The following is a 26,398-nucleotide window of genomic DNA, read 5'->3' as shown; positions in this document are numbered from 1 at the left end:
CCTGTGGGTTTTAGAAAAATGGAATAAAACTAGACAGGATGCTTACTTGGTTAGAAAATATTTATTCCTCTGTACCTGTATTGATTACCTTTAGGTATGAATAGCAATGCCATTCTTATCCTCCAAATGTTCATTCTGGTCAATAACAAAATTAATTTGTATACCAACAAATCCACAGCTATCCAGGAGGGAAATGAGCTCAGCATATAATAGAGGAAAGTTTTGGCAAAGGGGAAAGTGTAGAAAGAAGCCTGCTCATAAGGATTATTGATGAAAGAATTATATGTTTATAGAATCCAATTCTGTATCTTGAAGCATTTTATACGCTTAGTCCTCAGCGATAAAGGCAACCATTTCAGTGATTGCTGTTTGGTGAAGAAAATTGATTTTAAAATCTCTCTTTATTCATTTACAAATTATTATTATTATTTTTTTTCTACTAAAGTAGCACCCCAGAGCCTGCGGCTCAGATGAGGGCTCCTCTGCGGTAGGTACTGTATAAACTTTTACTAACAGATAGTTACACCTTACAGCCATCACCCAGGAACTGGCTTTCTAAACTGCACAGCTCAGATATCCATCTGTATGTTATTTTTATGTCATTGAATGACTGCCCTAAAGCTGACACCTGAGATAAAAGCATTTATTTATTAGTCTATGCAGTCTCTCAAGCACCCAAAGGTGTCTTAAGAAAGCTTAGCATCCACACACAGAAGTCTCCAACTCACTTAAAACCCAAATCCAGTCTTGCAGCCACAGTGAACTCTGAGCAGCTCGCAGGAGGGAGGGGGCCAGGGTATAGAGGATTTGAAGGAATGGTAGCATGCCATTCACATGCCATACATGCCTTTCAGCCTCTGCCTGTGCCAACCCAAAGCTGGGAGGCAGAGGAAACACAGGAGGTTTGCAGAAGTGGGATAGGATGCCAACATCTTACTGACTGAATTTAAGGAACAGGCTTGCATGGCAAATGCTCACTTCAGTTCTGCTGAGGAGGTGTAATGAGCAGGAACCTTCCCCCCCCAGGGAAGATTTGCTAGGTGACGTGGTAGCCTTAGCAGTGGGGCTGTAGGAGGAAGAACCAAAAAGCCAATGGTCCAAGAGGTAGAAGGAAAAATGCACTAGGACAGTGACAATCCAAAAACATTTCCACCATATGTAAATAAGTAAGCTGGACACAGAAAGGGTAGGAAAAATATTTTATTCTCCTCGTGTTATGGTGTACGGTAAACTACCAACATGGGAAAACAAGATGTTGAGAAACAATATTACTATATACATATGTGACAGGAGCAGGAAATGATCACCATTGCAGTGTCTGAAAAGCAAGGCTTACCTTCTTTAAAATCTCATCATTAACCAACAGGTAAAATGAATGAAACTGCATTTCAAGGTCAAGTGATCCCTTGACATGGACTGTACCGACAGGGGAAAGAAAATTAATGTTGTGAGCAAAGCAAAGTAGAAACAAGTGATGAGGGAAATTCATCCTCAGACAAAGGCTTGTGCTGATCCAAATGCACTTTAAGTTGAAATTTCAGGGGTACACGGGTTGTGGAGCACCTACCTGGAGGTATTCTTTATTCCCAACATATGCAAACACAGCAGGAGCCAGGGATATGCACAAAGAATGCACAACACACACAGTAAGGTAGTCATGATCTGGACACCAGCATATCTGCATTGCTTTGGCCATCTCTCCCCAGAACATGTAACGTGCAAGTCTTGAGCAAAACAGAGGAGCAAACATCACAAAAACTACTCTTGACTCTGTTCTGAAGCCCACAGCCACCAAGGGAAGCCCTCCTCCACAGCAAACCTCACACAATGCCCACAGCTTCAGTGCCACAGTCAAGTGGTACCATCCTTCACTCTGTAATATGCAGTAAAACGATTTAATGACCAAACATCCAGTCATAATTTTGCCAGCTTTCATGGGATATGTTGAATTCTTTCAAATCTTAGCTTTGGAAAGCATGTGGTTATATGAAAAACCCATTTTTTTCTGTTTTTCTTTATATTTTTACTTCAGTTTCTGCCCTCCATGTAGTTGCAGAGTTTTCATGGCTCAAAAGCCATGAAAAGGCTTTCCAGTCAAATCAAACTCAAATATTTCTGTGTGCATACATACATGTAGGTGTGTGTGTATGTATTTCATTATAACCCCACTTCATGGTTTGACAGAGAGGTTTTCAGAGCCTGAGGGCTGTGATCACCAAAGAATACACACGAACTTTGGGGAAAGACACATGTGGGGTCACACAGTTGAACACTAAGGTATCACCAATCACAAATGCGACCGTGCCAAATTTTTGGCTGCTCTAAACTGGCATAGTTCCACTGAGTTACATAAATCAGCAGCTGGGTCATGAACTAAAACCTGAGATCAGGGAGAACAGAAAATTCTGGGAATGCAGACATTTCAGCTTGCTTCACACCCCCCATCTTTTGTTGCCTTTTTTTTTTTTTTCTTTTTTTTCTTTTTTTTCTTTTTTTTTTTGGCATTCGCACAGAAAACATGCCAGTGTGTCTTTCACAGCACTGCGATGAAGAAAATTCAAGCTGCTCCGCCTGATATTAAAAGATGTGGCATTTGGTAATATTTGGACGCAATCCAGTTGCTAAACTGCTGAACCGCAGTTTGCAACGCAAGCACAGCTTGAAGGGAAAGCAGCAAAAGACAGATGAAAATGAAAGTTATCAACAGGAATAAAAGAACGTGAGCAGAAAGCAGCAGGAGGAATATACCGCGTCTGAGAACGGAGAGAGATGTACTACACGCTTTAACAGTGGTGTTAGTGATTTCAACACAGCCACATGGGGAAGCTGAGCGCTGGCATTATGATAAATTGGAGTGGAAGAAGGAGCTTTGGAGTGAGTGGAAGCATAACACGTGGCCAAATATGTGATGACATGCAGAACATCCTCACCTGGAGTATGTTAGGTGCTGAAGAACAATGCCAGCTACTAAGTTCAAGTGATGAAATCAAAGTTGCAGCATGTAAGATTAATGTTAGAAGAAACAGCTTCTCGTGCTATTAGAAAGATCGTGGTCTGGTCGTAAAGGCCTGGGTTGTGCAGCCTCCCAAGAATTTAGCTTTTGAACACGTCCAGTTTTGTTTCATGCATTCAAATGTTAATAATTAAGCGTGGAGTTATCAACCTTAAGCTCTGAATTTCCCTAGATATTGTCAGTTTAAATCTGACTCTTGGCATTGCTGCGGTCTGTTTTTGCTTCTAAAAGGAATGATAAGGTCCTAGGAATATCCGATCAGCCTTCCTAATGAGGGAACCACAGAAAATAGGGCTGGAAGGGACCTCGCGAGGTCATCTAGTCCAGCCCTCTGCCCTAAGGCAGGATCAATTATACCCAAATCATTCCTGACAGATGTTTGTCTAACCTGTTCTTAAAAACGGCTAGCAATGAAGATCCCACAACCTCCCCAGGCAATCTGTTTCAGTACTTCACTACAGTTACCGCTGGAAAGCCTGTCCTAATATCTTCCTTAAATCTCCTTTGCTGCCGTTTAAATCCATTAGCTTTTTTTTTTTTTTTTTTTTTTTCTATTCCCAGTGGACACACAAAACAATTTATTACCTTCCTCTTTGCTGCAAATTTTACATATCTCAAGAGGGGTACCACATTCTTACTCCCTCCTCCGCATCTCCTTTCTCTAGGTGTACAAACCCATTTCTTTCATCTATTCCCCCACAAGTCATGTTTTCTCGACTGCCGATCAATGCCATTACTTTCTGCTGGGCTTCCCAACTGGCCTGCACCTTTCATTTTTGAAGTACGGCGCACTAAAGCAGACGCATTACTCCAGCTAGGGTCTGGAGCAAAGAATAAGCAGGGTAGGACTGCTTCACTTTTTCTCCCCATGGCAAGTTATTTATAGAGCCTAAATTGCAGCAGCTTTCCTCACATCATGGCCCGTGTTCAGTTTTTAATTCGCAGTAGCCACAGATCACTCCTGCAGGATGGCCGCTGAGTCAGTCACTCCTCATTTATGTAGGCTGTTGGCTACAGGAATTCAGTGGCAAGATGCTGGAGTGTTAAAACACTTAACTCCCTTGAATTTAAACCTCTTCATCTCAGATTACCCTGATCAAGTTAGCTAGTTGTCCAGGAGGAAAGCTGAATCTCTGTTCAAATCTATATTGCATGGGATTAGATTTATCTTACACAATCTGGAAACGTGCTGTGAGGAACCAGCTATTTTTTCTCTTCCTGCTCTGAAGGTGGATCCTTCTTCATAGCAGCTGCCTGTGCACGGAGCAATTGGCATGTGCAGCCTCAAGCAGATGGAGAACAAGGTTCCTGGTAGTAATTGGGGCCTAAACAGCATAAAAAGGCACTGCAGTAAGAAAAAGGCTAACTCTTCACGTGCCACAGTGGTATTTTACCTGAAATACAACTCCAAGGTAGCAGCCCCTGTTGTAAGTTATCACATTAAGCACAATAGCAGTGAACTTTACAATATCCTCTGAATTTCACCTTCCTCTAACTTGGATTTTTAACAAATATGCACAATTTGGCACGATTACAAATTAATAGTGTCATACCAACTGGCTCAAAGGAACAGGTCCTCTAATTCCCACCAACCTTGGATGCGTAATTCCCACAGGTGCCTTTGAAACCCCTGTTCTGAATGTTGTTGTTCGTTGGATAAACACCTCAAACATCACCAGCCTGCTACGCAAACACGGTCTGCCTGGAATAATTTATGAAAATCGTAAAATTGATTTAAGCTCTGCTCAGTGCTCCATAAATTTTATGCAGTCCTTAAATTATAAAACTGCTGCTGCTGCTGCTGCGGCACCGCTCAGAACAATGCTTAATCTCTTCTCTAGGGATAGTTGGCGTGTCAGAGGAGAAAAGAGGAGACTGAGGCAGCTGAATTGTTTGTTTCAATTTAACAGGGCAGAATAAAACAGCCTGGGTGCCAGGGCTCTAGTTCCACTGAGACTGCGTGCATCAAGTTTTTATTGCCAAAAGAGCTGTGGTGGCCTTCCCTTGCCTTTCCTTTGTATTAAACCAGAAAATACCTTTCCCTGATTTCACAAGGACGCTTTTTGCATACAACACCAGATTCGTGAAGGACAACTACGACACACTTGAGGTGTTCCCCTTCTGATTTCTAATCGGGGTGTTCCTGTCCTCAAGATGCACAACAAAATGCTGCAACCGTCCAATTGCACGCTGGTGTAAAAGCTCTGCAGATCTTATTATGTCTTTATCAAGTAGTCTCTCTCTCAACACAAAATCCTAAAAAAAAATATTAAAAAAAAAAAGTAGACTTTTTGCTTTTACTAAACTTAGACTTTTTAGAAGTATCTGATTCTTTTTATCTCTACATTCTTTGGCAGAGATTTAAAGGCATCATTTTTGGCACTGAATCTAAGGCAAGGTAAAATAAAAGTCCTACTGTAGAGAAACTATGTTTGGGTGGGCTCCTCACTCTTAAACTTGGCGTACTCCCATAGTAAAACTGCAGACGGCTTTGCCTTGACCAAACAACTTTGTTTTGTTCTAACTGAGATTAAGAGTACCCTTGTTTTCCTGGCGAAGTCTCGTCTGCAGTAGCCCAGTTTTCAAAAGCAAGTGCTTAGTACATGATTAGAATCGCTCTTTTCAGTGTTTCGACCTCGGCATCCACTGTCAGTAGCTGCTAGGTGCTCCTTCGCAGCACTGTCACTTCCCAGCCCTTTCCACCCTCCTGATAATGTTTCCTGGTCTGTCATTCAGTCGAGCTGTCATTTTGAAGGGATGCATTTGCAACCTCTCTATGCTCACACTTCTCTCCCACGTAACCCTGTGAGTTTCATTCTCCTTCGTATGCTGTGTTTTTGCTCAGAGGTATACAAACCATCTGTGCCTCTAATACAATGTTCTTAAATAGCCTCCAGGCAGAACTCTATGTTTTTTAAGTATTTCTCTTTGCCCTTCAGCCTGCTGTTAACCATTTTCCTCATAGTTTTATAATCTGCCCTTTTAAAGTTCGTTGTTACTACGCTGTCCCTAAGGGAACAACTCTTTCATGATATCAAAACCAAAAGTGTGCCGTGATCACCGTTACCCCGTGGAGGCTTAACAACAATAACTCGAATAACTTCTGCCTGTTTCAAGGTAGCTTCCTCTTGCCCATGGCCCTAACTAAACAGGCATCGCACTGAGGCCTGCCACAGGAGTCAAGGGAAAGGAAAGCTTTGCCATATGGATCGGAATGGCACCAAAGCCGCTTTACATCTCCTGAGAGAGGAAAAACTGCTTTTGCCAGCTGTTGCTTTACCTCCAAGAAAGAAAGAAAGAAAGAAGAGGTGATGATGGGAAAAACATCGTAAAATTCAGTCTCTGTCACCTCCCAGGGGCTGGATCTGAGGGTGTAGAGGTTCCGAAAATGTTTAAGTCTACAGGAGGCTACAGCCACTCCCGTAAAACCCCGTAGGGTTTCTTTCATCTGTGATGGCTGGCCCTGTGACAGCTGCCTCTGGAACGGTCTCGAGGAAGTGGGGCAGAAGGGCAGGCCCACGACACGGAAAGCCTCTTTGCAGGTTAACACCGCATTGCAGGAACGGGACGACACTGAAGAGGCAGCTGATAGACCGGGCTTTCTGTCTGGTAAATAGACAAAGGATTGATTTATGGCATCGTGCCACGGGAAAGGGCTATAGGTTATTAACCAACTTCAATGGACAAACACTTGCTGAGGCTGCACATCATACTTCTTGTGCTGTACCAAAGGTAATGACTCATCTTCAGGCATGCCTGATGTCCTTGAGAGTGCAATTGGCTCTACAGAGCCAAGTGAAGCATTACTTAGTTAATACACTACAGCACAGGGGAAACAATCAGCTGAAACGATGACATTGCTACTTCCTGCTTCATTATAAATCTGCAGCTTCCTAACAGGATTATATACTGGAGCACTGTTAAAAAAAAAAAAAAAGACATTAAGTCCTGTGATGAAACTTAAAAAATGTGTAATTAGAACAGCTAAATAGAGGTTTCTTGTGCTCAGTGTCTGCAGAACACAGCCTTTGATCCTCCAAATGATAATTCCTGGACACAAAAGCTATCAGACAGGCTACTGGCTCATCCCTTCCTATTTAGGCAAATGAAATGAACTCTTGCAGTCCAACACATTTGTCCTCACTTGAGAAAAAAATAAATAACTTTACGAGCCAGGCTAGGGATATAACCAAAGGTTTCAGGAACTCCTGGGTTACCTGCCCATACACGCATTTTCTTTCTCACTCTGCCCCGTACCTTTGTTAAATCCTTCCTCAATAACACTGCATTCTTGAGGATCCACCTTGATTGCTATCATTTACAGATCCTATTTTTTTTGAATACAGAGTGATTTCCTTCTTTGTGCACAGACATCAGCACCGCTCTGAAATAAGGTGCTTGGAAAGTTGAGATCTAGCCTCCGCTATCAGCATCCATTGCTAGCACATTGCTATTATGCTACCACAGTTCACCAGGTTTGCTCCTGCTTACTGTGTAGCTAATAGTGAGAAATAACACCATCAATAAATGTTTTTGAGTCTTAATGAGCTGGAAAATTTCAAAGATTTTATTAATAAAAACTGTACAAAGCTCCCATATTAGTTAACAGGCCACATCGGAACAGGTTTCCTGTACAGGGTAACAAACCTCAGCTACTTTCATTCAGCTCCATGAGAGGGGCAGGGAGAAAGAGGGGGAATACATTCCCCAGTAAAGGAGAGAAGAAGAAAAAAAGCGAGAAAAAGCTAGGAAGTTTGTCCATTCTAGTGGACAGCCCCACATTTCATGTACTTACTCACTTTGGCTTCCCCTTTATTAGAAAGTTCTTGCAATTATTTTTTTCCACGGTCCATTGCTCAAGACAGGTGATTGCTTAAGACAGTTTCACATTTCTTTCCAAAATGAACGAGTAATTGTTCTCTTTAGTCACAGGTTTCATGGGGTGTTGATGGCGTATGTAATTTTCCTGGTGTGTCGCATTAAGAGCGCCGATTTTCACATGACTACTTGACTAAAACACTTTTGTGCATCACTCACACCTCTTAATAAAATATATCCAATTAGTTGTTGTGAGGTGAACTGGGAGTGAAATACAATGAAGACAAAGGTCTCCTGGTCAGAGCACTACAAATCACAGCTGGAATAAAGGAAAGAAAGTGGGTTTCCGTATCCACCTTTCTTTCCCCTGCTGCGCTGCCTGAAGAGCAGCATACCTTTCATTATGCTATTTCCAAGCAAACCCAATTAATATATTTGCATTCCAGACATCTGTCATGAAGTTGCAGGGCAGGGAGCGTGATTAAGCAAAAGCACTGCACCCAGAATTTTGAGGTAACTCTCTTTTTACCGGACTTCAATCTAACAAGACTTTCAGCAGAAATAGTAAATTTTGTTTAAATGCAATTGCTGAGAGGCCTTAAACAAGAACTCACTCTTATTTTGAACGTGCCAAATAGGCTCCCCGTTTGGGAGGCCCTCTCTGATATTAAGGAAAATGTGAACTCCCTCTGATCCATGGCAAGGATTTATCCCTTGACAACCACATCTCCTGAGCTGCCTTGCAGCTAAAGTGACAAACTTTCAGGCCGTGCAAGAAAAACGTAAGCAAATGTGGTTTAGTGCTGATGGACAAAACTGAAAAAGTTTAGGTAAGCATTCACTGGTTAACTCATTCTTGCAGATTGGTCTCAGAAAGTCAAAGCATATACTCAGTCATTTAAATGTGACCAAATACTCCTTCAGAATACTTTAACACTACAGTATTCCTTATGGGTATATATAGCTTTTTAAAATGGAATCAAACAAATGTTAGGCATACGAAGAATATGGAAAGATTAATCCCTGGGAACCTTTGTTTGTGTATATCTACATTTTTCTTTATTATATATGCCGAATAGAGACAAATTATGTACCTACAAACGCAAAATGTCCTCATGGGAATCCTCAGGTTGTCATACTGCATCTCTCTGGCAGTTCTAGTATCAGACCAGTGCCACCTTGGTACAGTAATATGTATTTATAGGCCTGGTTTTAATTTTCTGAAAGGACAATATACCAATTCATCTTCAAAATCATGCACACTCCCAATTAGTTAGAAATAGTAGGCAGGCTTGCATCTGATCTTATGCTGGAAGAGGATGTGATATTTGGAGACAAGTAGCAGTCAAAATAGGCTTCATTATCAGGTGACTCCAAAAATCCCATTTTATGCATTGAATTTTTCATTTGAACACCTTTGGACCACTTAACAGAAATCATAATTTATTGTTTAATACCAGATTAACAAACTAAAACCAGCTGTTTCACACAGCTACCTCAAATTTGCTCCTCAACGAAGCTTTACAGCCCAAATGATTTCAAATTACCTGTCACACAGCACAAGAACTGGTTTCATTGCCTCATACCCTGTAATTCTGCAGCAGTCTCAGTCGTGCTTAAGTACTGCAGGAACACGCAATGCTATCAAGTCATTTCAGACTCACTAGTCCCATTTCCACCTCCTTGCTCTCCCCAGTCCCATCAGTTCTCAGTGTTGTTAGAATTTCTGCACACCCCGTTACATAAATAATACAGAAATGGTCAATATCAGTGTACTGTACATGGTCAATTGAAAAAAAAATTAAAACTTTGTATCACAGCTATAGTATTTCTTGGCTTAATCTTCTGCTTACAATTCCTATTGAAATAAAATTGGTAGTTTTTTACAACTTAAGAATGAAATAAATTTTAAAAAATAAACTGAGATCCCAAATAATTACAAAGACATATGTAGCAAACTGGAACAAATGCACTTCCAAAAAAACCGAACCCAACTTTAATACATCAGTGTGATAACCAAAGTGTAGTCTCAAAGGGTTTACATATCGTTCTTTGCATTAATTGATACAATCAGAATTTTTATATCTTGCTAGCACAATCAATCCAAATTAATTTGGTGCTTCTTGAACTGTATTCACTGAAGACGGCATTAGGGCTCTGTAATTTTAGCAAATGCACGCTCACTTACTGCAAGAGAGCTTACAAAAAAGAGCTAATTTGCCAAACCATACATGCGAAATTTAGCGCAAGCTTTTGTTAAGATATGAAGCAAAAGAGGTCAATCTCTGCTCCACAGCAATGAAGTCTCTCTTTTGAATGTTAAGCCAATAATAATTAAAAACAGAACAACATACCTCTCCATTATGGCCATTAGATAGAGAGGAAATACAATTTTAGTAATGGAAGACATTTTAAAATTAATTGATTGAAAATGTTTGTAAGCTGGACATGTACACCTGGATTTTGGTACTCATTTGTGATCACAAATAGCTTTGACATACATGTTTAGATGTTCTTTTAAAAATAAAGACATGAGATACTACTCACATAGTTCCATCTGAAGTGGAACATCTGAGCTCAGTTTTGCTCATGCTGGTTTTATACTAAGTTTCTCTAGCTGAACTATAACAAAGCAAGAGAAGATTTGGATACCATGCTCCAATTTCTAAGAAAACCCTCATTCTTACTCAAATACCTGGAAGGATAACTAAAATATAAATACATACAACTCCTAATCATCATTTTCTTCATCATCAAATGAGAGAAGACTGCTGTTTTTAACTTGCTTAGCTGTACTCTGAGAAGTAGTTGCTTCTCTCTCGGTTTTCTTTCCCTCTTTGATCTTCTTACTTGAACTTACATTGAAGTCCAAAAGCTTCTCTGATGAACGTTTGGCTGGTTTCCTGAACATAATTTTTCCATCAGCAGGTTCTGGTTCAACATCTGTGAAAAACAGAATAAAATGAGAACTCATCTTCACATGTTCATACAAACATACAGAACTTCACTATTGACTTTTCTTTTCCCCAGAACCAAGACCAGTGAGACATCTGAAGGAATAAAACGATCAAGAACATATATGTAAGTTTTGGCACACAATCCAGCCTCATACGCTTACCAAAATGGAGAGGACAACTTTGTACGATCCTCTAAATCCACCTCACTGTTTGTAAAATCTATGACATCAGTGAACTTATTTCGAAACCGTGGTATCTCTTTAAAGAACAAAATGGCAATATACAAGACAAAGCTTTTCTTTTACTCCAATTCGCTATTCCTTGTCAAGAAATAGCAAATTCTGCTTCTCTGCATGTATTAGAGCAAATAATTTTTTTAGAAAGTCTCTCTTGGGATTATCAAGCAGAGGAAGAAAGCCTCTTCACAAGTAAAAGCATCAAAGCAATATTTCTGGAAAAGAAATGTGTAATTTTAAGTCATGAATCAGACGGAAAGGCCCATGCTACAGTAATTTCCAATTTTTAACCAAATACGTGACAGAACATTAAGGAACCATAGGTTTTGTGCAAGGCATTTCTCCTGAAGTACTTGTGTGAAATTCATTTTTCAACAGAAATTTCATAACAATATACGTTTGACAAAAATATGCATTATTTAATTAAAAAACAACAACAACAACAAAACAAAAACAAACAAACAAACAAAAACAAACAAACAACAACACAATAAATACCTTCAGCACAATTTCCTTCCTCAGTGCATAAGCCCTGTGACAGAAGACTCTCATTTCAGTGCTGCCATACACAGCACTGGTTGAAACACTCTCCAGTGCATGCTCCAAACATCACAACTCTTAGATTTGCTGTTTTGAAGAGTTGTGCAGTACAAATGAAGACATCAACTTTATCAGAGAACTTCACTTAGGATTCCTCAGAATGGTTTGGGTTGGAAGAGACTTTAAAGATGACCTCGTTCCAGCCCCCTGCCATGGGCAGGGACACCTCCCACCAGACCAGGTTGCCCAAAGCCCCATCCAGCCTGGCCTTGAACACCTCCAGGGATGGGGCAGCCACAGCTTCTCTGGGCAGCCTGTGCCAGTGCCTCACTGCCCTAATTGTAAATAATTTCCTCTGAATATCTAATCTAAACTTACCCTTTTTTGGTTTAAAACCATTACTCCTTGTCCTATCACTACATTCCCTGACAAAGAGTCCCTCTCCTGCTTTCTTGTAGCCCTCCTCTGAGTACTGGAAGGAAACTGAAGTAAAATTTCAATTTCATTCCCAATTCTCCCAAAACCCACGCTGTGAACTGCACTGATATTTCATCTTGTCTAACAGATGCAGAAAGTGATAGGTATCTTTGCAATATGAATTCAAACTCTTAATAAACATAACGCAGAATTAGAACAAAGCTCAGAAACTACCAAAACCACAAGTGCCTTAGCTCTGCCACCTCAGTGCTACTTGTGGATCATTTTGCACCAAAGGAAAAGACTTTAGCTCTCGGCCTGGTAAAACACTGCCCAAATTTCATTATATGCTCAAGGACAATCCTTTCAGCAGGAAGCCCAGGACAATTTCAGAGAGCTATGATGCGTCAGCAGTGCTTGACAAAGAATCAATCAGGTGACGAAACACAGCAGGTTCAGTCTTACCTAAGCAAATTGCAGGAAGAGGGAGAACAGACTATGCTTTTTAAAAGAATTTGAGGTAGCAGCTCAAGAAATCTGTGTTGACTTCCTTTCCATTTGGTAAAACACTTCACCTTATCCATTCTAATTTTACCAGGCTGTCACACATCAGGTTTCTTTTCTGTTTATATTGATGACCTCCAGAAACAGAAATGTGTTTAGCAATGCAAAGAAGACACTGAAGAAGCAATCTCAGCGTTGGCAGTTTTTTAAAACAGAGCCCTGATAAAAGACTCCACGGAAAAGGAGTATCAGTGTTACAAATTACAGAAAGCAGGACTTCTGATAAACACACTGAAACACCTGAAGTGAAAGACAACCAATGTAAAACCACTAGAGAAGAAATAATAAAATCCATTTATCTTAAGAAAAGGGACAAAAAATCACTAGTAGTTCAGCTTGTGACTGTTTTTAGTCATTGATGTTTTTACGCGTATCACAAACCTTTACACTGGCTGGCTATGAAGGGCATATTCAGGCACGGAGCTGAAAACTCACTTCACCAGTGACATCAATTTAAGAAGCCACAAATTCAGAAAACTTTTTCCTCTCAGTTACAATTTATACCTTACAAGGACAGTATAATTGAGTATCTGAAAAAGAAGAACTTCTCTTTATTTGTTATTTAGTAGTCGTTTGCATGGTTAGCAGCACAACTTTTCAGCAGTCAGTTCTGTCTGCAGGAGTTAATTAGGCCGCAAGAGGAAACAAATGGCACTAAATTAGCAGGAAGGACAGGAGGAGCTGCACAAACAGTACTTGAAGATACATGTCTACTCAGTGACAAAGGCTGGAAAAATTTTATGGTAAACTAGTAAATTTCTTAGTGGTTTCTGAGATTAGGAGTTCAGGTCAGCAGTTTCAGACGCTCTAGTGCTTTCTGGCTACCCATCTGTACACACGCCTTTGGAAACATTTACTCCAGGAATTCCACACACACTGGTATCACGAGGATAAAAAGACCAATCTTCCTCAGATATGTGGTCTCATACATTTAATGAGGACGTGCTGAAATAAAACCATCTTTGGGAATGTTTTTGTTACTTAAACGCTGTAAGATTAACTCTGATTTAGATTCCTGCTGCTCACAGAGTGAAGGACAGCATGAACCCTAAATGTGATAGAACAGTTGTGTAAGCTAAGGAAAGAGCTCTGATACCCAAGGCAGCAAGGGCTGTATTCTTGCCTCTCCTCTCCTTTTTCCTCCCCCAGCCCCACCATATAGAATGCAAAATAATAGTACAAGAGTTGGAATGAGTAAGGACACCTCCCACCAAATTTGCTCACCTGCAGGGTGCCCCAGAGGCCAGACAAACTAGAAAAGCTGCAGAAAAATCAATTCTGGAGAATATAATGAATGCTGGGAGAAAGCGTCTTGCAGTAATTACCATCTTTTCTTTTGTACAAACTTAATTCCTCATAAGACCATTTTTATTTATCTCTGAACTGACAGTACCCATTTATAAAATACTGTATGAAAGTATTAAACAAAATGACTGTTGTTAAACAGATGACTTAGAGGCCAAAAAGCGTCTAAGTTAGTCCTCTATGGATAAAAAATTTCAATATGGAATGACTTTATGAGGTTTTTTTCTCATACAGTAAAGGTTAACCAAAAAAGTTCTTTATGACTATACTTGCAAAAGCCAATAAATTCTGTTCTGCCTCAGGAGGCAGCTAAGTGCAGCTAGGACATAAATCAACTTTTTTTTTTTTTCAAATTAATGCAAAAGTGTCACTCATCTGTTAAAGAAAACACAAGTCACAGGAATTGCTGGTGCCTGAGATAAAAAAAAGTAAACCCGTGTCAAACTGGCTATAGAACAAAATGAAGCAGAAAGGATATAAATGAGAAACGAAAAATCATAGAATAATAACCCAAGTCTGAATCCTAGAAAAACATCTCAAAGCCTGAATACCAGGACCTCCAAATGAAGACAACCCCTACAGAGATGTAAAAGAGGACAGGGCAGAACCTCAAAACAGAAAACCTGCAATTTTCTTGAAAGATTAACAATTTCTATTCACAGCAGATGGTCAGCAAGCAATATATTTTACTTACTACACACCAAAGTGCTTTGGCATTGATGTCAACATGGTGGAAGGAAAGATTATTAGTTCTGAAATTTGCCTCCCTTCTACCCTTTCGGTCTTCACATAATTTCACTGATAATCTAATTTGGGGCTATATATTATGGTCAAGAACCTGTTTAATAATTGAACTTCAACACTTTCAACACTTGAGATAAAATAAATGAGAAATTTAATCAAATCATGCAACAAGTGTTCACTATACTTCCCATTCTTACAAGTGACAAGTACCCAAAAGAAAAGAAACTAAAACATTATTCTAAATTCCCTTTGTTAAACTGGAAGCAACCATTTGCCTAAATGCCTGCCTCCGGCTAGAAATCAGAAAGTAAACCTCTAGATTTAAATCTCTAGATTGACAGGGCAAAGATGGACAAAGGCTCAAAGAAGCCTTCAGCAAGCTGTAGCTGTCACCTACAGCTTCAGTGAACATTTCACACCAGTCCTCTATACAGGAGAGGGGCACACATAAACACATTTACCCTGTGAATTCCCATAAGCCCAAAAAGGAAAAGCAGGCCAAGACTTCACATGAACAGCAAAGGCAGAGGAGCAAACAGCAACACAATAATGTGAAGTAGAGGGCAGCACTACTCAGAGCACGTCAACAGTTCTGCTACACTATTGCAGATTTTTTTCCCCCAAATGCATGTTGTTACTCAGCAAGTGAAGGTTTAATAAGCAGAGATCCTAGTGCCCTACAAGGACTCAATGCTTCCATCCTCCCTGCATACATTTTTGTCTTAGGAATGTCTTTTCCACCAGAGAAGAAGTTCAGTCACTCTAATCAAGCACACTTCCATTTTCACACTGTGTATTCAGCTGAGTAGATGGCCTGCTTTTGGACTTTTTTCACATCATGGACTGCACCTCAATGGATTCTCATGGACGACTGCTTCTTTTCGCCTGGCCTTACAAAGTAATTTTTCCTCCTATACCGTGATCGTTCAAAAATCAAGTTGCTTACGTGAAAAAGAAACCAATGCTCAGAACAAATGCCATTTCTTTCCAGTAGTTGAAATTTCTAGCAACGCTAGCAGGGTGATCCCACTTTTGAAAAGAAATCATGCGACAGCTATACAAATTGCAACACCAATTGCACTTCAATGGAAGAATTAGCAGGAGTTTTTCCACTTGATTAAGAATGTAGACCTATAAACAAAAATCTGTTTTCAAAAAAGACTGAACAATACAATGAATCATCCATTTTCCATCAAGAGATGCATGCTTAGTTTTTAGCTGAAATGCTGCACTTCACTCGTCTTCTCGCTATTCTTAGGGTATGTTTTCCATGCCCTCTACCTACCAGCCGTGCAAGTCACAACGCATGCTGGGGATGACTTCCAGCAAGTAATAATGTGGATCAGTCAGTTAACTGAACAGGTAATTGAGCTTACAAACCAGCTATTCTCTCCAGTAAAGCACTACCCCGAGTTTCCTCCTTCTACGCAAACATTATTTCACAAACTCATAAGATTACCCGTAAGACATCCACCCCACTGTCAAACAAGGTTAATCAACTGATTAATGAGTTCAGAAGTTATCACAGGAGATGTCAAAAAGACTGCACAGCAGGCTAACTCCATGCCCCTTTGCCACCCCAAAAAAGTAAGGTGGTATTTAGAGGTAGGATGATGCACCATGAAGAAGAACGTAACTCCAACAGTATAAAAAGCAAGACAACTTGGATATTACTTCAGTTACTTCTCTTACTTCGGATTAGGAATCAAAGGTAGTATTAAATGTTAGAAAATGGGCAAATATCATCAACCTCCCTTATATGGTTCCCTCTGGTTATAAAAGCAGGAAACTAATAGCTTGACATTCACCTGGTTCGCCTGACTTTAAGGCCTCTTTGATTTGCTTTTTAATTTTCATTGCTTCCTCCGCAGTCAAGTCCCCCTTTTTCAGTGTTACCACTTGCGGCTGCTCATCCTCCTTGTCGCTGCCATTCTCCGAATCGCTGTCGGCTAGTGGGAGCTGCTCTCTCTGCAGAGAAAGGAAACAGAAGGGACTCCGATCAGCGGGTGCAGTGGCGGGACAGCACTTTTAGGCCTCAGTTTTGCAGCAATGGTAGCGTAAATCGGCCCAGCTGGCAGCACCAGGCTCTCTGATATGCTTTGAATGACACAAAACCAGTGTCGGTCACATCCTCCAGCAAAAGCCTACGTTACTGCAGCCCACCTTAGGCACTGCCAGCACAGCAAGCAGAGCCAGACTGTGTTTTATTTTTAAAGATTTGCTTGTACTCAGAGTCACTGTAGCAGGGTACACTGCTAGCGGTTCAGACAGCGCTCCAATTCATGGAGTCCCCTAAGAAAACAAACAAAAAAACACACAGTATGTGCTTTTTTAACTGAATACCAACACAGTTTGATCTCGGAAGGTAACAAATACATTGCTTTTGTCCTTCATCTTTACTGCACAACACCTGCCACGCAAGATTAAGGTAATATTAAATTCATGGGTCCGACCTGAACCTGCTGTGCTCTACTGAAACTCGCACAAAGATAAAAGCTCGGTGTTTTGGAGGCTCTGCTCCCAGCCCGGCTGAGGCGAGCAGCGCTGCCCCGGGGCCGTTACCTTGGTGTCCACCGTGGGCGCGTCCCGATGCCCGACCCGCCGCTTGAAGCGGCTGAGGAAGGCGGGCTCGGCCGGCCGCACGTAGGAGACCTCCGGCCTCCGGCTCATGGCGGCCGCCTCCCCCACCCCTCCTTTTTCTTCTTCTTCTTCCTCTTCTTCCTCCTCCTCCTCTCCCCCCGTCACATGGCGGGGGAGCGGAGGCCCGGCTGGCAGTAGCGGGAGGCGGGGAGGGGCACAAAATGGCCGCCCCCTGCTCGGCTTCGCGGCGGGGGCGGGCTGGCCGCCCTTAGCGCCAAATTCAAACGCGCCGCCATTTTGCGGAGCGGGCGGCGGGGCGGGCGCGGATCATGGCTCCCGGCACCAGAGGTGAGGGCTGAGAGGGGCTGAGGGGGACTGGGGGCACCACAAAGGGACCGGGGAGGGAGCCGGGCTGCTGTAAGCAGCCTGCCCGGGGGCAGCAGCGCAACAGCCCCGCGTTTGGCTGATCGTCTAAAAGTCGAGAGCAGGCTTTTAATTAGCACGCAGCTATCTATCGGTCTAATTTCAGGTTTAAAACGCACCGGTTTCCTTTGGCTAGCTCGTTTGCATGCTTAGTTATTCGTTCTTCAAGTGTATTAGGATTAAGCACGTCTCTTAAATGTTATTCTGTGAGGTAAAGCTGATCGGTTTACATAGCGGCAGCAGGATGTGTAACTTGTGTGGATCATAACGAGGATGGCGCCTTTGCGTCTCTTCGCTAGTCCACTTTAAAGCAACCCTCCTACGATAAAACCTGTGTACTTCTAGGAACCTTACAAGGCCTTTTGTTATTGGAATATTTTTGGTAAATCATCATCGATTGTTATTTTACTTATTCTTTTATGTTTGATAGTGTTAATTACTAATAGTTTGTTTGATTGACCTGTGGGAAGTAATTTCACGTCAGTTTCCCCCTTGGGTAAAAAGGAAGTCTTTGTAGCCATAGGGTGCTATGTGTCATCTCGAAATGCAGAGCTGTCCATATGGTGCTTGTATAGAATCACAGAGTGGCGCAGCTTGGAAGGGATGTCAAAGATCACCCAGTTCCCATCCCCCTGCCACGGGCAGGGATGCCGCTCACTAGATCAGGTTGGCCCCATTGAGCCTGGCCTTGAACACCTCCAAGGATGGGGCATCCACAGCTTCCCTGGGCAGCCTGTTCCAGTGCCTCACCACCCTTACAGTGAAGAACTCCTAATGTTTAGGCTAAACCTATCTTGTTTTAGTTTAAGTCTTTTGTATAAGTCCCCTTTAAGTACTGAAAGTTGTCAGTGAGGGCTTCTTGGAGCCTTTTCTTCTCCAGGTTGAACATCCCCAGCTCTCTCAGCCTGTCTTTATAACAGAGGTGCTCCAGCCCTCTGAGCATCTTTGTGGCCCTCCTCTGGACCTGCTCTAACATCCCCACATCCTTCTTGTGCTGGGGTACCCAGACCTGGACGCAGCACTCCATGTGGGGCCTCACAAGGGCAGAGCAGAGGGGCTCAATCACCTCCCACCCCTCTGTTGATGCAGCCCAGGATGTAGTTGGCCTTCAGGGCTGCAAGCGCACTCTGCTGGCTCATATCAAGCTTTTTGTCCACCAGAGCCTTCAAGTCCTTCTCTGCAGGGCTGCTCTCAATGAGTTCTTCTCTCAGTCTGTCCTCATGTCAGGGCTTGCCTCAACGCAGGTGCAGCACCTTGCACTTGGACTTGCTGAGCCTCATTAGGTTCAAATGGGCACACTTCTCCGTGCCTTTGGATGACATCTCTTTCTTTGGTATCAACCACACCACTCAGTTCAGTGTCATCTGCAAACTTGCTGAGGGTGCACTCAGTGCCATCGTCTGTGCCATTGATGAAGATATTGAAAAGCACTGGTCCCACAACAGATCCCTGAGGGACAGCACTCTTCACCAGTCTCCACCTGGACATAGAGCCATTGACTACCACTTTGTGGGTGCAGTCACCAAGCCAATTCTCTATCGACTGGATCGTCCACCCTTCAAATCCAACTCTGTGAAATTTAGAGATGAGGATGTCATGTGGGTTATTGTCCAAGGCCTTCCAGAAGTCCAGGAACGTTTCCCTTTTTCCAGTCACTGGTGACTTCACCTGACTGCCAGGACTTGTCAAATATGATGGAGAGAGGCTTGGCACCTACATCAGCCAGTTTCCTCGGGACTGTGGGATGGAAGTCCTCCATGATGAAAGCGTGAACATGCTCACGTTGCAGGACTGGCGCTTTCTCTACCTTTGCAAGAAACAGCAAACTTTCTGACAAATGAAGACTGTTACTAAATATTGATTCATATTTATATATAAATAATGATCTGATTCATGCATGAGACAGACATTTCTAAGGCTTTCTTTTTATCTCCCTCAGTATTACTTAAATGATTGTTAAGCAATGATTGTATCTTGTTTAATTTTTGTATTTTTTTCACTTTTTGTTTTACAGATTTACGTGACTCTGCGTTGCCTTTGCTGAACTCACCTAGGTAAAGTATTGGCCAGTTCATGTATTTGAATAATGATGTTGTAGAAAAAGTGCAGACAAAACATAATATAACATTGGAAACTAATTTTGTTATTTTTTCATGCACCAGATTGTTGCCTATCTCTCTAAACTTCCTTTCAGGTTTTAAAAATGTTCTCAATAACATTGTTGCTCTGAAGCATCAGATTCCTTTTTGGAATGTTGCCATGCAGTGGATTCTCATTTGTCCACTAACTCTTAAGCTGACTCTAGAATATCTTTGAAGAGATGTTAAACTTCCATGAGGAAATCCTCAAGTAAAAGGAGGAAAAAAAAAAAAAAAAAAAAGAAAAAAAGCTGTTCTCCAGATACACAGTTTTTGCCAAAACTCAAAACATCGTATACTGACAAAATATTTGGCAATTTAGTGGGATGTCTCAAATCCAATGTCAAGTTTTCCCCTTCTCAGTTGCTTCCTGTTTTGTTTTGTTTTTTAGCTTTTCCTCCACTGTTCTCCCACTCCACATTTCTGTCATGAAGTCCACTCTTAAAATTGTTCTGTTCCTTTCTTTTATATTTTCAAAAGTAAAAATAAATGCCAGTTATAACACCATACTGCTGTAGCATCCTCTAGTGAAAGAATCAAGTAAAGGATATCCAAGTTTGCTGTCATTTCACGTAAGAATTTAATTATTTATTATAGTAGTATAAATGTTATTATTGGTCATTTATGCCAGAACTCCTTCAAGCTTTAATATAAGTCATGCACAGTTGCTTATTCAAGTGATATCTGCTGATGCATCTGCCAACAGATGTGATGAATTAAGGATCAAAAATTGATTGTTCTTTCCCCTCTCATGAGCAGCAAAGAAAATGCTAAAGGGTTTCTTGCTGTGATATAGCATCATGTGTTGCATTGGTAAAGTTTTTTCTAACTTTGAGTAGTAAGGAGGATACCTGAAGCCCATGGTCTTAGAAATTACTGAATCCCCTACTATAACAACAGTGGTTTCTTTATGTGTCTGTGTGTGTATTTCACTGGGAAATGTGCTCTCTTAGAGCTGAATTCACAGGCTGAGTTTACATACAGCAGTAACAAATTCAACTAACCTCTTGTTCTTTATTTTTTAATCTGCCACGCTGGAAGCTTTATTAAATCTGTGACTTACACTATTTCTACCTGTACACATGAATTCATTATAATTTCAGGAGATACCTTTTTATGACTTCAGTAGCTTAATCTGTTTTTTTGTGATTTAATTTTATAAAGCAGCTGATAGATCAGCCATTTCGAAGTAATCTAATGCATAAATATCCGTTTAGTGTTGAAGGTGATGCTATCAAGGTTTATGTAAGGGTACGTCCTCCTTCAGAGGGAACTGCATTAACGGATGGAGATCAAGGCTTGTGTTTATCTGTTCTTTCATCAAACACCATCCGTCTGCATTCAAAGCCTGAGCCGAAGATCTTCACTTTTGATTATGTTGCAAATATGGACACGACACAGGTAATAACTTACAGAATTTCATAACAGAAATGCAGTTTTGCCCCAGATTTTGGCAACTGCTACACAAAACCTTTCTAAAGATGTAATTCTTTAGGTCTTATTTTTTTATGTTCAGACTGGTAGATGTAGTTATTGTTCAGAAATGTTGCACTAAAGTCTGCTCTAATAGTTTTCATGTATTTTTAACACAATTTACTTTAATCAAAGTTTGCATTAAAATTAAAGCTTCTATTAGTAAAAGTTACAGTAAAAGCATAGACAGAAAATAACCCCGTGTTGAAATACCCACACAAAAATAGCTGACAATCAGTAGCTGATGTTAAAGATGTGCTTTGTATGTTAGGAATTTATGGCATTATATTCCATTACTTATATTTCCTTCTTATACATCGGTATTTAAACAGATGCATTGTTCATAGACTTTCACTACTTGGTCTTAATACTCCTAGAATCTTGGAAAAGGTAACACCATCAGGAAAATCTTCCAATTTATACCTTAAGATATTGTGGTTTTGAAATTCTAAACATAATTTTCATTCATCTAGGACTTCACTCCCATTTAATATCCAAAGCACCATGCTTCCATTCGCATGCTCTTAAGGAAGTCTTTCCTTCCTACAGTGTAATCTTAATGGGGAAACCTGAAAGTAATCCATCTCAACAAGCATTTTAAAATCAGTTTGAACGCTGAGTGGTTTCTGTAATATCCTTATAAGTTGTGATGGGTTCCATCATTCCATAAAGCACCGGTCACTTATCAGGAGTAAGAATGAGGTCTTTTTAACAGTACCGATTGAAAATTCATTCTAATAAAAGTATGGTGTCATCTTTCAAGTGTCATCTGTCTTTTACATGGAGAAATGAGCTGTACTCAGGATCACATCCAGTCATCCATCTTCATGGAGAACTCTGCAAAGAAGTTGTAAAGTTCTTAATGCATGCCATAATAAGAACCTGGAATATATACAGCATATCTAAAAGAAAACAAAATGCTATAGGCTATCATTCGTAGGTAGGCTTTTCTTGCAGGTCTAAGAGAAATGTGTGAAAATATACGGAGTTGTGCAGATTTACTGAATATGCCATCATACAGCAGTAAATGTGGAAAATTAACTAGTTTTGATGACTGTCAAAAGTTCAATTTTGACCTATTGATGGTATAAATTGTATAAAATTATAAGAAACATTGGGCCAAAATTAATACTTTACAGTTATATATAAATAAATTTGAAATCATATTTTGGTGAGTTCTACTATTTTTCTTTCAGTTATTGACAAGGAACAAAATAACTTTCAGAGGGAGTGTTTTTATGTCACAAAGACTTCTGATACATTCTTTCTCTGTGAGAGAACTCCAAGGTCATGATATTGTCTGCTTTTGAAGAATGCAATTATTATACCTAGTAAAGTTATGCCTTAGAAAAAACACTGATAGAAGAGAGATTTAAACCACTGGTGCGAATTGCCTTTTCTTTCCCTTGTTCCTAGGAGTCTGTGTTCTCAAGTGTGGCCAAAAATATTGTTGAATCTTGTATGAATGGTTACAATGGGACCATCTTTGCATAGTAAGTAATTTAATGGTATTTCATACCAGTTACAATATTTGATTTTTTTTTAATTATTCATTAAAAAAAAAAGTGTGGTTTTAAGTTCCCAGGTCTGCTTAATGTTGCAGTAAGCTTTGAAAGTGCTTGCTTAAGTGTAGAACAACATAGGGAATATTCTTGCAATATTGAAGAGTACTTTAAGGAATCTATTTGTAGGTGTTATGCTTCTAATACTGAAGACCAATAATGTTGATTGTAAACTCATTTCAACATCATTATTTTTTGTATTAAAACTAGAAGTTTTATTGTGGTGTTAAAGAGAGTGGTGGTTGTTTTTGGTATGTCCATAATAAAATGGAAAGAAAATTGATCTGACTTGATATTTGGCCAGCTTATTTCTTTAGTTAGTCTTAGCTGCCTACGGGAGAACTCCTAAATGATAGATTTAACTTTCAAAATGTTTTCATGGTAGAAGTATATCCATGACCAGTAGCATGAATATCACCATATTAACTGCCAAAATTCTCATTTTGAAAACTGAGTAAACACTTTGGTCAAAAATGCAAACTTGATAGAATGATCTAATGAAAACTTTACTCTTCTTTTAGTCTAGAACAGCATTTCCAAAACTGAAGTCTATTTTGTTACAATTTATAAATATAGAAAAATGAAGTGAAATTGCCCTGAAGCTTCTCTAACATGATTAATAGCTATGGATAATAAGAGGACATATTCAACTTAAAAGGCTCTTCCTGATTTTTGATTTATGCGTGTTACCAACTGACATTAAACCCAAAAGATTGAGCCAAAAATTAGTTTAATGTGTATATTAGGAAACATTTATTTTAATGCTGGTTTCCACTATTTCCCTTTCCAAAAGAAATAAGGAAGAAAATGGGTGGGGGTAATGAAAGGTGATTTATCTAACAGATTTTTTGAATTTTTCAGCTTAGGCATGTTCAGCTTTCCTCTGTCTTTATTTTATCTTCTGTTTAGAAGAAAACATTTATTTCATTTGAAACTGTCATTTTCACTTCAAAGCTACAGATCAATGAAAGGTTCCAAGCTGTAATAAAGCTTTGTTACCTGAATTTTTATTTTTTACTTTTAGTGGCCAGACTGGATCAGGAAAAACTTTTACTATGATGGGTAAGTGCATGAGACAGCTTTATCTTTCAGTGGTTTCGTGATATTTTTTGTCTTGAGTTGAAATGTTTTCTTGCTCAAATGCCAGGAACAGTTTAGATTTTCGTCTTTCTGACAGTATCCTTAAGGCTTAAGAAATGGCGTAGTGCTCAGTGCAGTTACTCTTTCTTTATATCAAAAGAGCTCAGTACAGGTACTCTCCTCCATCTTTTTGAGGATGTATATTCTTACTGTTAACAAGACAAAAACTTTTCAATGAAATCAAACGTTTTTAATAAATTGTCTCAAAGGTAAGTAGTTCTGCTGTTTTCCCTGTTTGATGTGTCCTATGTATACAGAAAAATATTTTAGTATGCAACAGGCTTCTACATTAAAATTATAGTGATGTTTTCATAATACTTATTTCCTATCCAACTGAGAATTTAAGATCCTTCTGTATGTGGAGCCCCTTGTATTTTTTGTTCTTCAGACAGTGGTAATTTTAAATGCAAAATATTGTACTTGACATCAAAAAGATAATGAAATAACCAAAATGGCTGACATATTTTAGAAGACTGCATAGAAATTAGATGAACATGGGGACAGAACCACTCCATCTTTGTTTTTTCAAATCAGGCCTAAGGTAGCTGTATTGGCATATCTGCACACCTACACATGTTTTACATAGATGTTTGTGTTGTTTATACTGTTTTAGATTTAGGTAACCCCATGGGCAGATAAAATAACCATTCACAGGCATCACTTAGATTCCATTTAAATTGGTTTACAGGATACAATTTTAGATCTTGAAAGCTGATTTTGTTGCGTTTCTTCTGTGGTTTTGCCATAAACTGACTAAAGCTTGCTTAAGCCTTTTATAAAGACACCTTGAAAAGACCAACTATTGCTCTTGAGTCATACTAACTAAAACTTTTTTAAATTTAAAAATCTATTTAGGACCATCTGATTCTGATAATTTCACTCACAGTCTGAGAGGTGTAATTCCACGGAGCTTCGAATACTTGTTTTTTCTAATTGAACGTGAAAAGGAAAAGGTACGTTTATTTATTTATTTATACTTATTAATGTAATGAAAGTAATGTCTCACATTAAAGGTTAGCTAAGACTGGTTGGTAAGCCTAGTGTGTAGCAGGTAAGTGTCTGGGATTACAGCTGTCTTGCATCAAATTTATTAATCAGAAAATGCATCTATCAAATTCATGTACTCTTTCTTCAGACACAAGCATGCTTATATTTTGAGTCTGAAAGTGCATCTAGACTTCTGAATGCTGGTTGTCATCTGAGTGTCAGGCATCAGAAATGCATAGTATGCAGAAAATACATGTGTAAGCTTAAAGCTTTTTATGGGTAAAAATGAACTCACAGCTACTTAATAAAAAAAAAAAACAGTGTATTTATAGTGTACATTGTGTTTTTCAGGCTGGCAGCGGAAAGAGTTTTCTCTGCAAATGTTCATTTATTGAAATCTACAATGAACAGATTTTTGACTTGCTAGATTCTGCTTCAGCTGGGCTCTTTCTTAGAGAACACATCAAGAAGGGGGTCTTTGTTGATGGTGCTGTTGAACAGGTGTTGTCATCTGCTGCTGAAGCATACCAGGTATTTTTGCTATTTTTTAATGTTTGGGATGTTTGTCGTAATGCCTATTTGGTAAATATTCTTTTTTGATTAAAGCACTTTTTTATGTATAGTGTCTCTGACACCCTCTTCCCCCAACTCCATCCTCCAAAATAGTGAAAAAAAAAATCTATTTCTAGGTGATGCTTCCTGACAATCCAATGCCATGTAAGAAATCGTGCAATTCTAGAATTTGGAACATATGAATTGCAATCACAGTAGTCTTTCCCTAATGCTTGTCATACACATCTCTCAAACAGCAGCAGAAAATTACATCTTGTGCTAATTAGGAGGCTTGTGTGTTCCAGAAATTGTCAGGTTAATTTCTGCAAGAATGAAACATAGTATTCTTGTGATGATAAATATTTTTTTCCTTGTGTACTGCTAGCATATACCAGTATGGGATATGTTTGGCAATGGTACTCTTGGAGGAAAGAAAATAAAATTTTAACTAGTATTTTTATTAAGCTTGACTATCTACCTATATAATCCACTCCATGCCCCAAATCTATATCTCTATATAATATATACCTACATAAATATTATTTCTATCTGATATATTATACAGAGTATTGGAAAAAAGTCCTTGTCCTCAGCATTTTCAAAACAGGTTGCACCAAAATGTTTGCTATTGTTTATCTCGTCTCTGAGTAAAGACTGGGAATACTGAGTGCTGCTGGAAGCACTCGATATTGTTTAATGTCTTTTTCTGCTTAGGTATTAACTATGGGCTGGAGAAACCGTCGTGTAGCATCAACCTCAATGAACAGAGAATCCTCGAGGTCACATGCAGTTTTCACTATCACAGTGGAATCCATGGAGAAAAACAATGAGGTTGTTAACATCCGATCTTCCCTGCTCAACCTGGTGGACTTGGCAGGATCTGAGAGACAAAAAGACACCCATACAGAAGGACTGAGGCTGAAGGTTAGTTCTGTAATATATCTGTGGC

The 26,398-nt window shown here is 39.8% G+C and overlaps 2 protein-coding genes across 2 annotated transcripts in view; one reads left to right on the top strand and one right to left on the bottom strand.

Moving 5' to 3' along the window:
• Positions 1-1,247: 1,247 nt before the first annotated feature.
• Positions 1,248-17,350, bottom strand: KIAA1143. The gene is made up of 3 exons (XM_084281774.1): positions 17,157-17,350; positions 16,403-16,562; positions 1,248-10,774 (listed from the first exon to the last, which is right to left on the bottom strand). Exons 1-3 carry the CDS (start codon positions 17,262-17,264, stop codon positions 10,563-10,565), a joined length of 480 nt encoding a protein of 159 aa, XP_084137900.1. The 5' UTR covers positions 17,265-17,350; the 3' UTR covers positions 1,248-10,562.
• Positions 17,351-17,484: 134 nt separating this feature from the next.
• The window catches only part of KIF15 (kinesin family member 15), a 35,391-nt gene continuing 26,477 nt past the window's right edge, over positions 17,485-26,398 (top strand). Inside the window, exons 1-8 of the mRNA XM_084307021.1 lie at positions 17,485-17,522; positions 19,612-19,651; positions 20,953-21,136; positions 22,625-22,701; positions 23,795-23,832; positions 24,766-24,863; positions 25,249-25,428; positions 26,164-26,373. Of these exons, the coding sequence (XP_084163147.1) occupies positions 17,504-17,522; positions 19,612-19,651; positions 20,953-21,136; positions 22,625-22,701; positions 23,795-23,832; positions 24,766-24,863; positions 25,249-25,428; positions 26,164-26,373 (846 nt within the window). The 5' untranslated portion in view covers positions 17,485-17,503. The remainder of the gene's footprint in view (positions 17,523-19,611; positions 19,652-20,952; positions 21,137-22,624; positions 22,702-23,794; positions 23,833-24,765; positions 24,864-25,248; positions 25,429-26,163; positions 26,374-26,398) is intronic.

This window comes from Netta rufina (genome assembly GCF_964035555.1).
Source record: "Netta rufina genome assembly, chromosome: 2".
NCBI classification, from domain to species: domain Eukaryota; kingdom Metazoa; phylum Chordata; class Aves; order Anseriformes; family Anatidae; genus Netta; species Netta rufina.
Note: the sequence above shows the minus strand (reverse complement) of the source record. Positions and strands in the feature narration are given on the sequence as shown.

Bases quoted from the DNA above. Each gene is read 5' to 3' on its own strand.
- KIAA1143 (XM_084281774.1), bottom strand. From the start codon at position 17,264: ATGAGCCGGAGGCCGGAGGTCTCCTACGTGCGGCCGGCCGAGCCCGCC. The intron at 16,563-17,156 runs GTAACGGCCCCG...CTTTCTCTGCAG, and splicing joins CGCCCACGGTGGACACCAAG to AGAGAGCAGCTCCCACTAGC. The intron at 10,775-16,402 runs GTGAATGTCAAG...TGTTTTTCACAG, and splicing joins CTTAAAGTCAGGCGAACCAG to ATGTTGAACCAGAACCTGCT.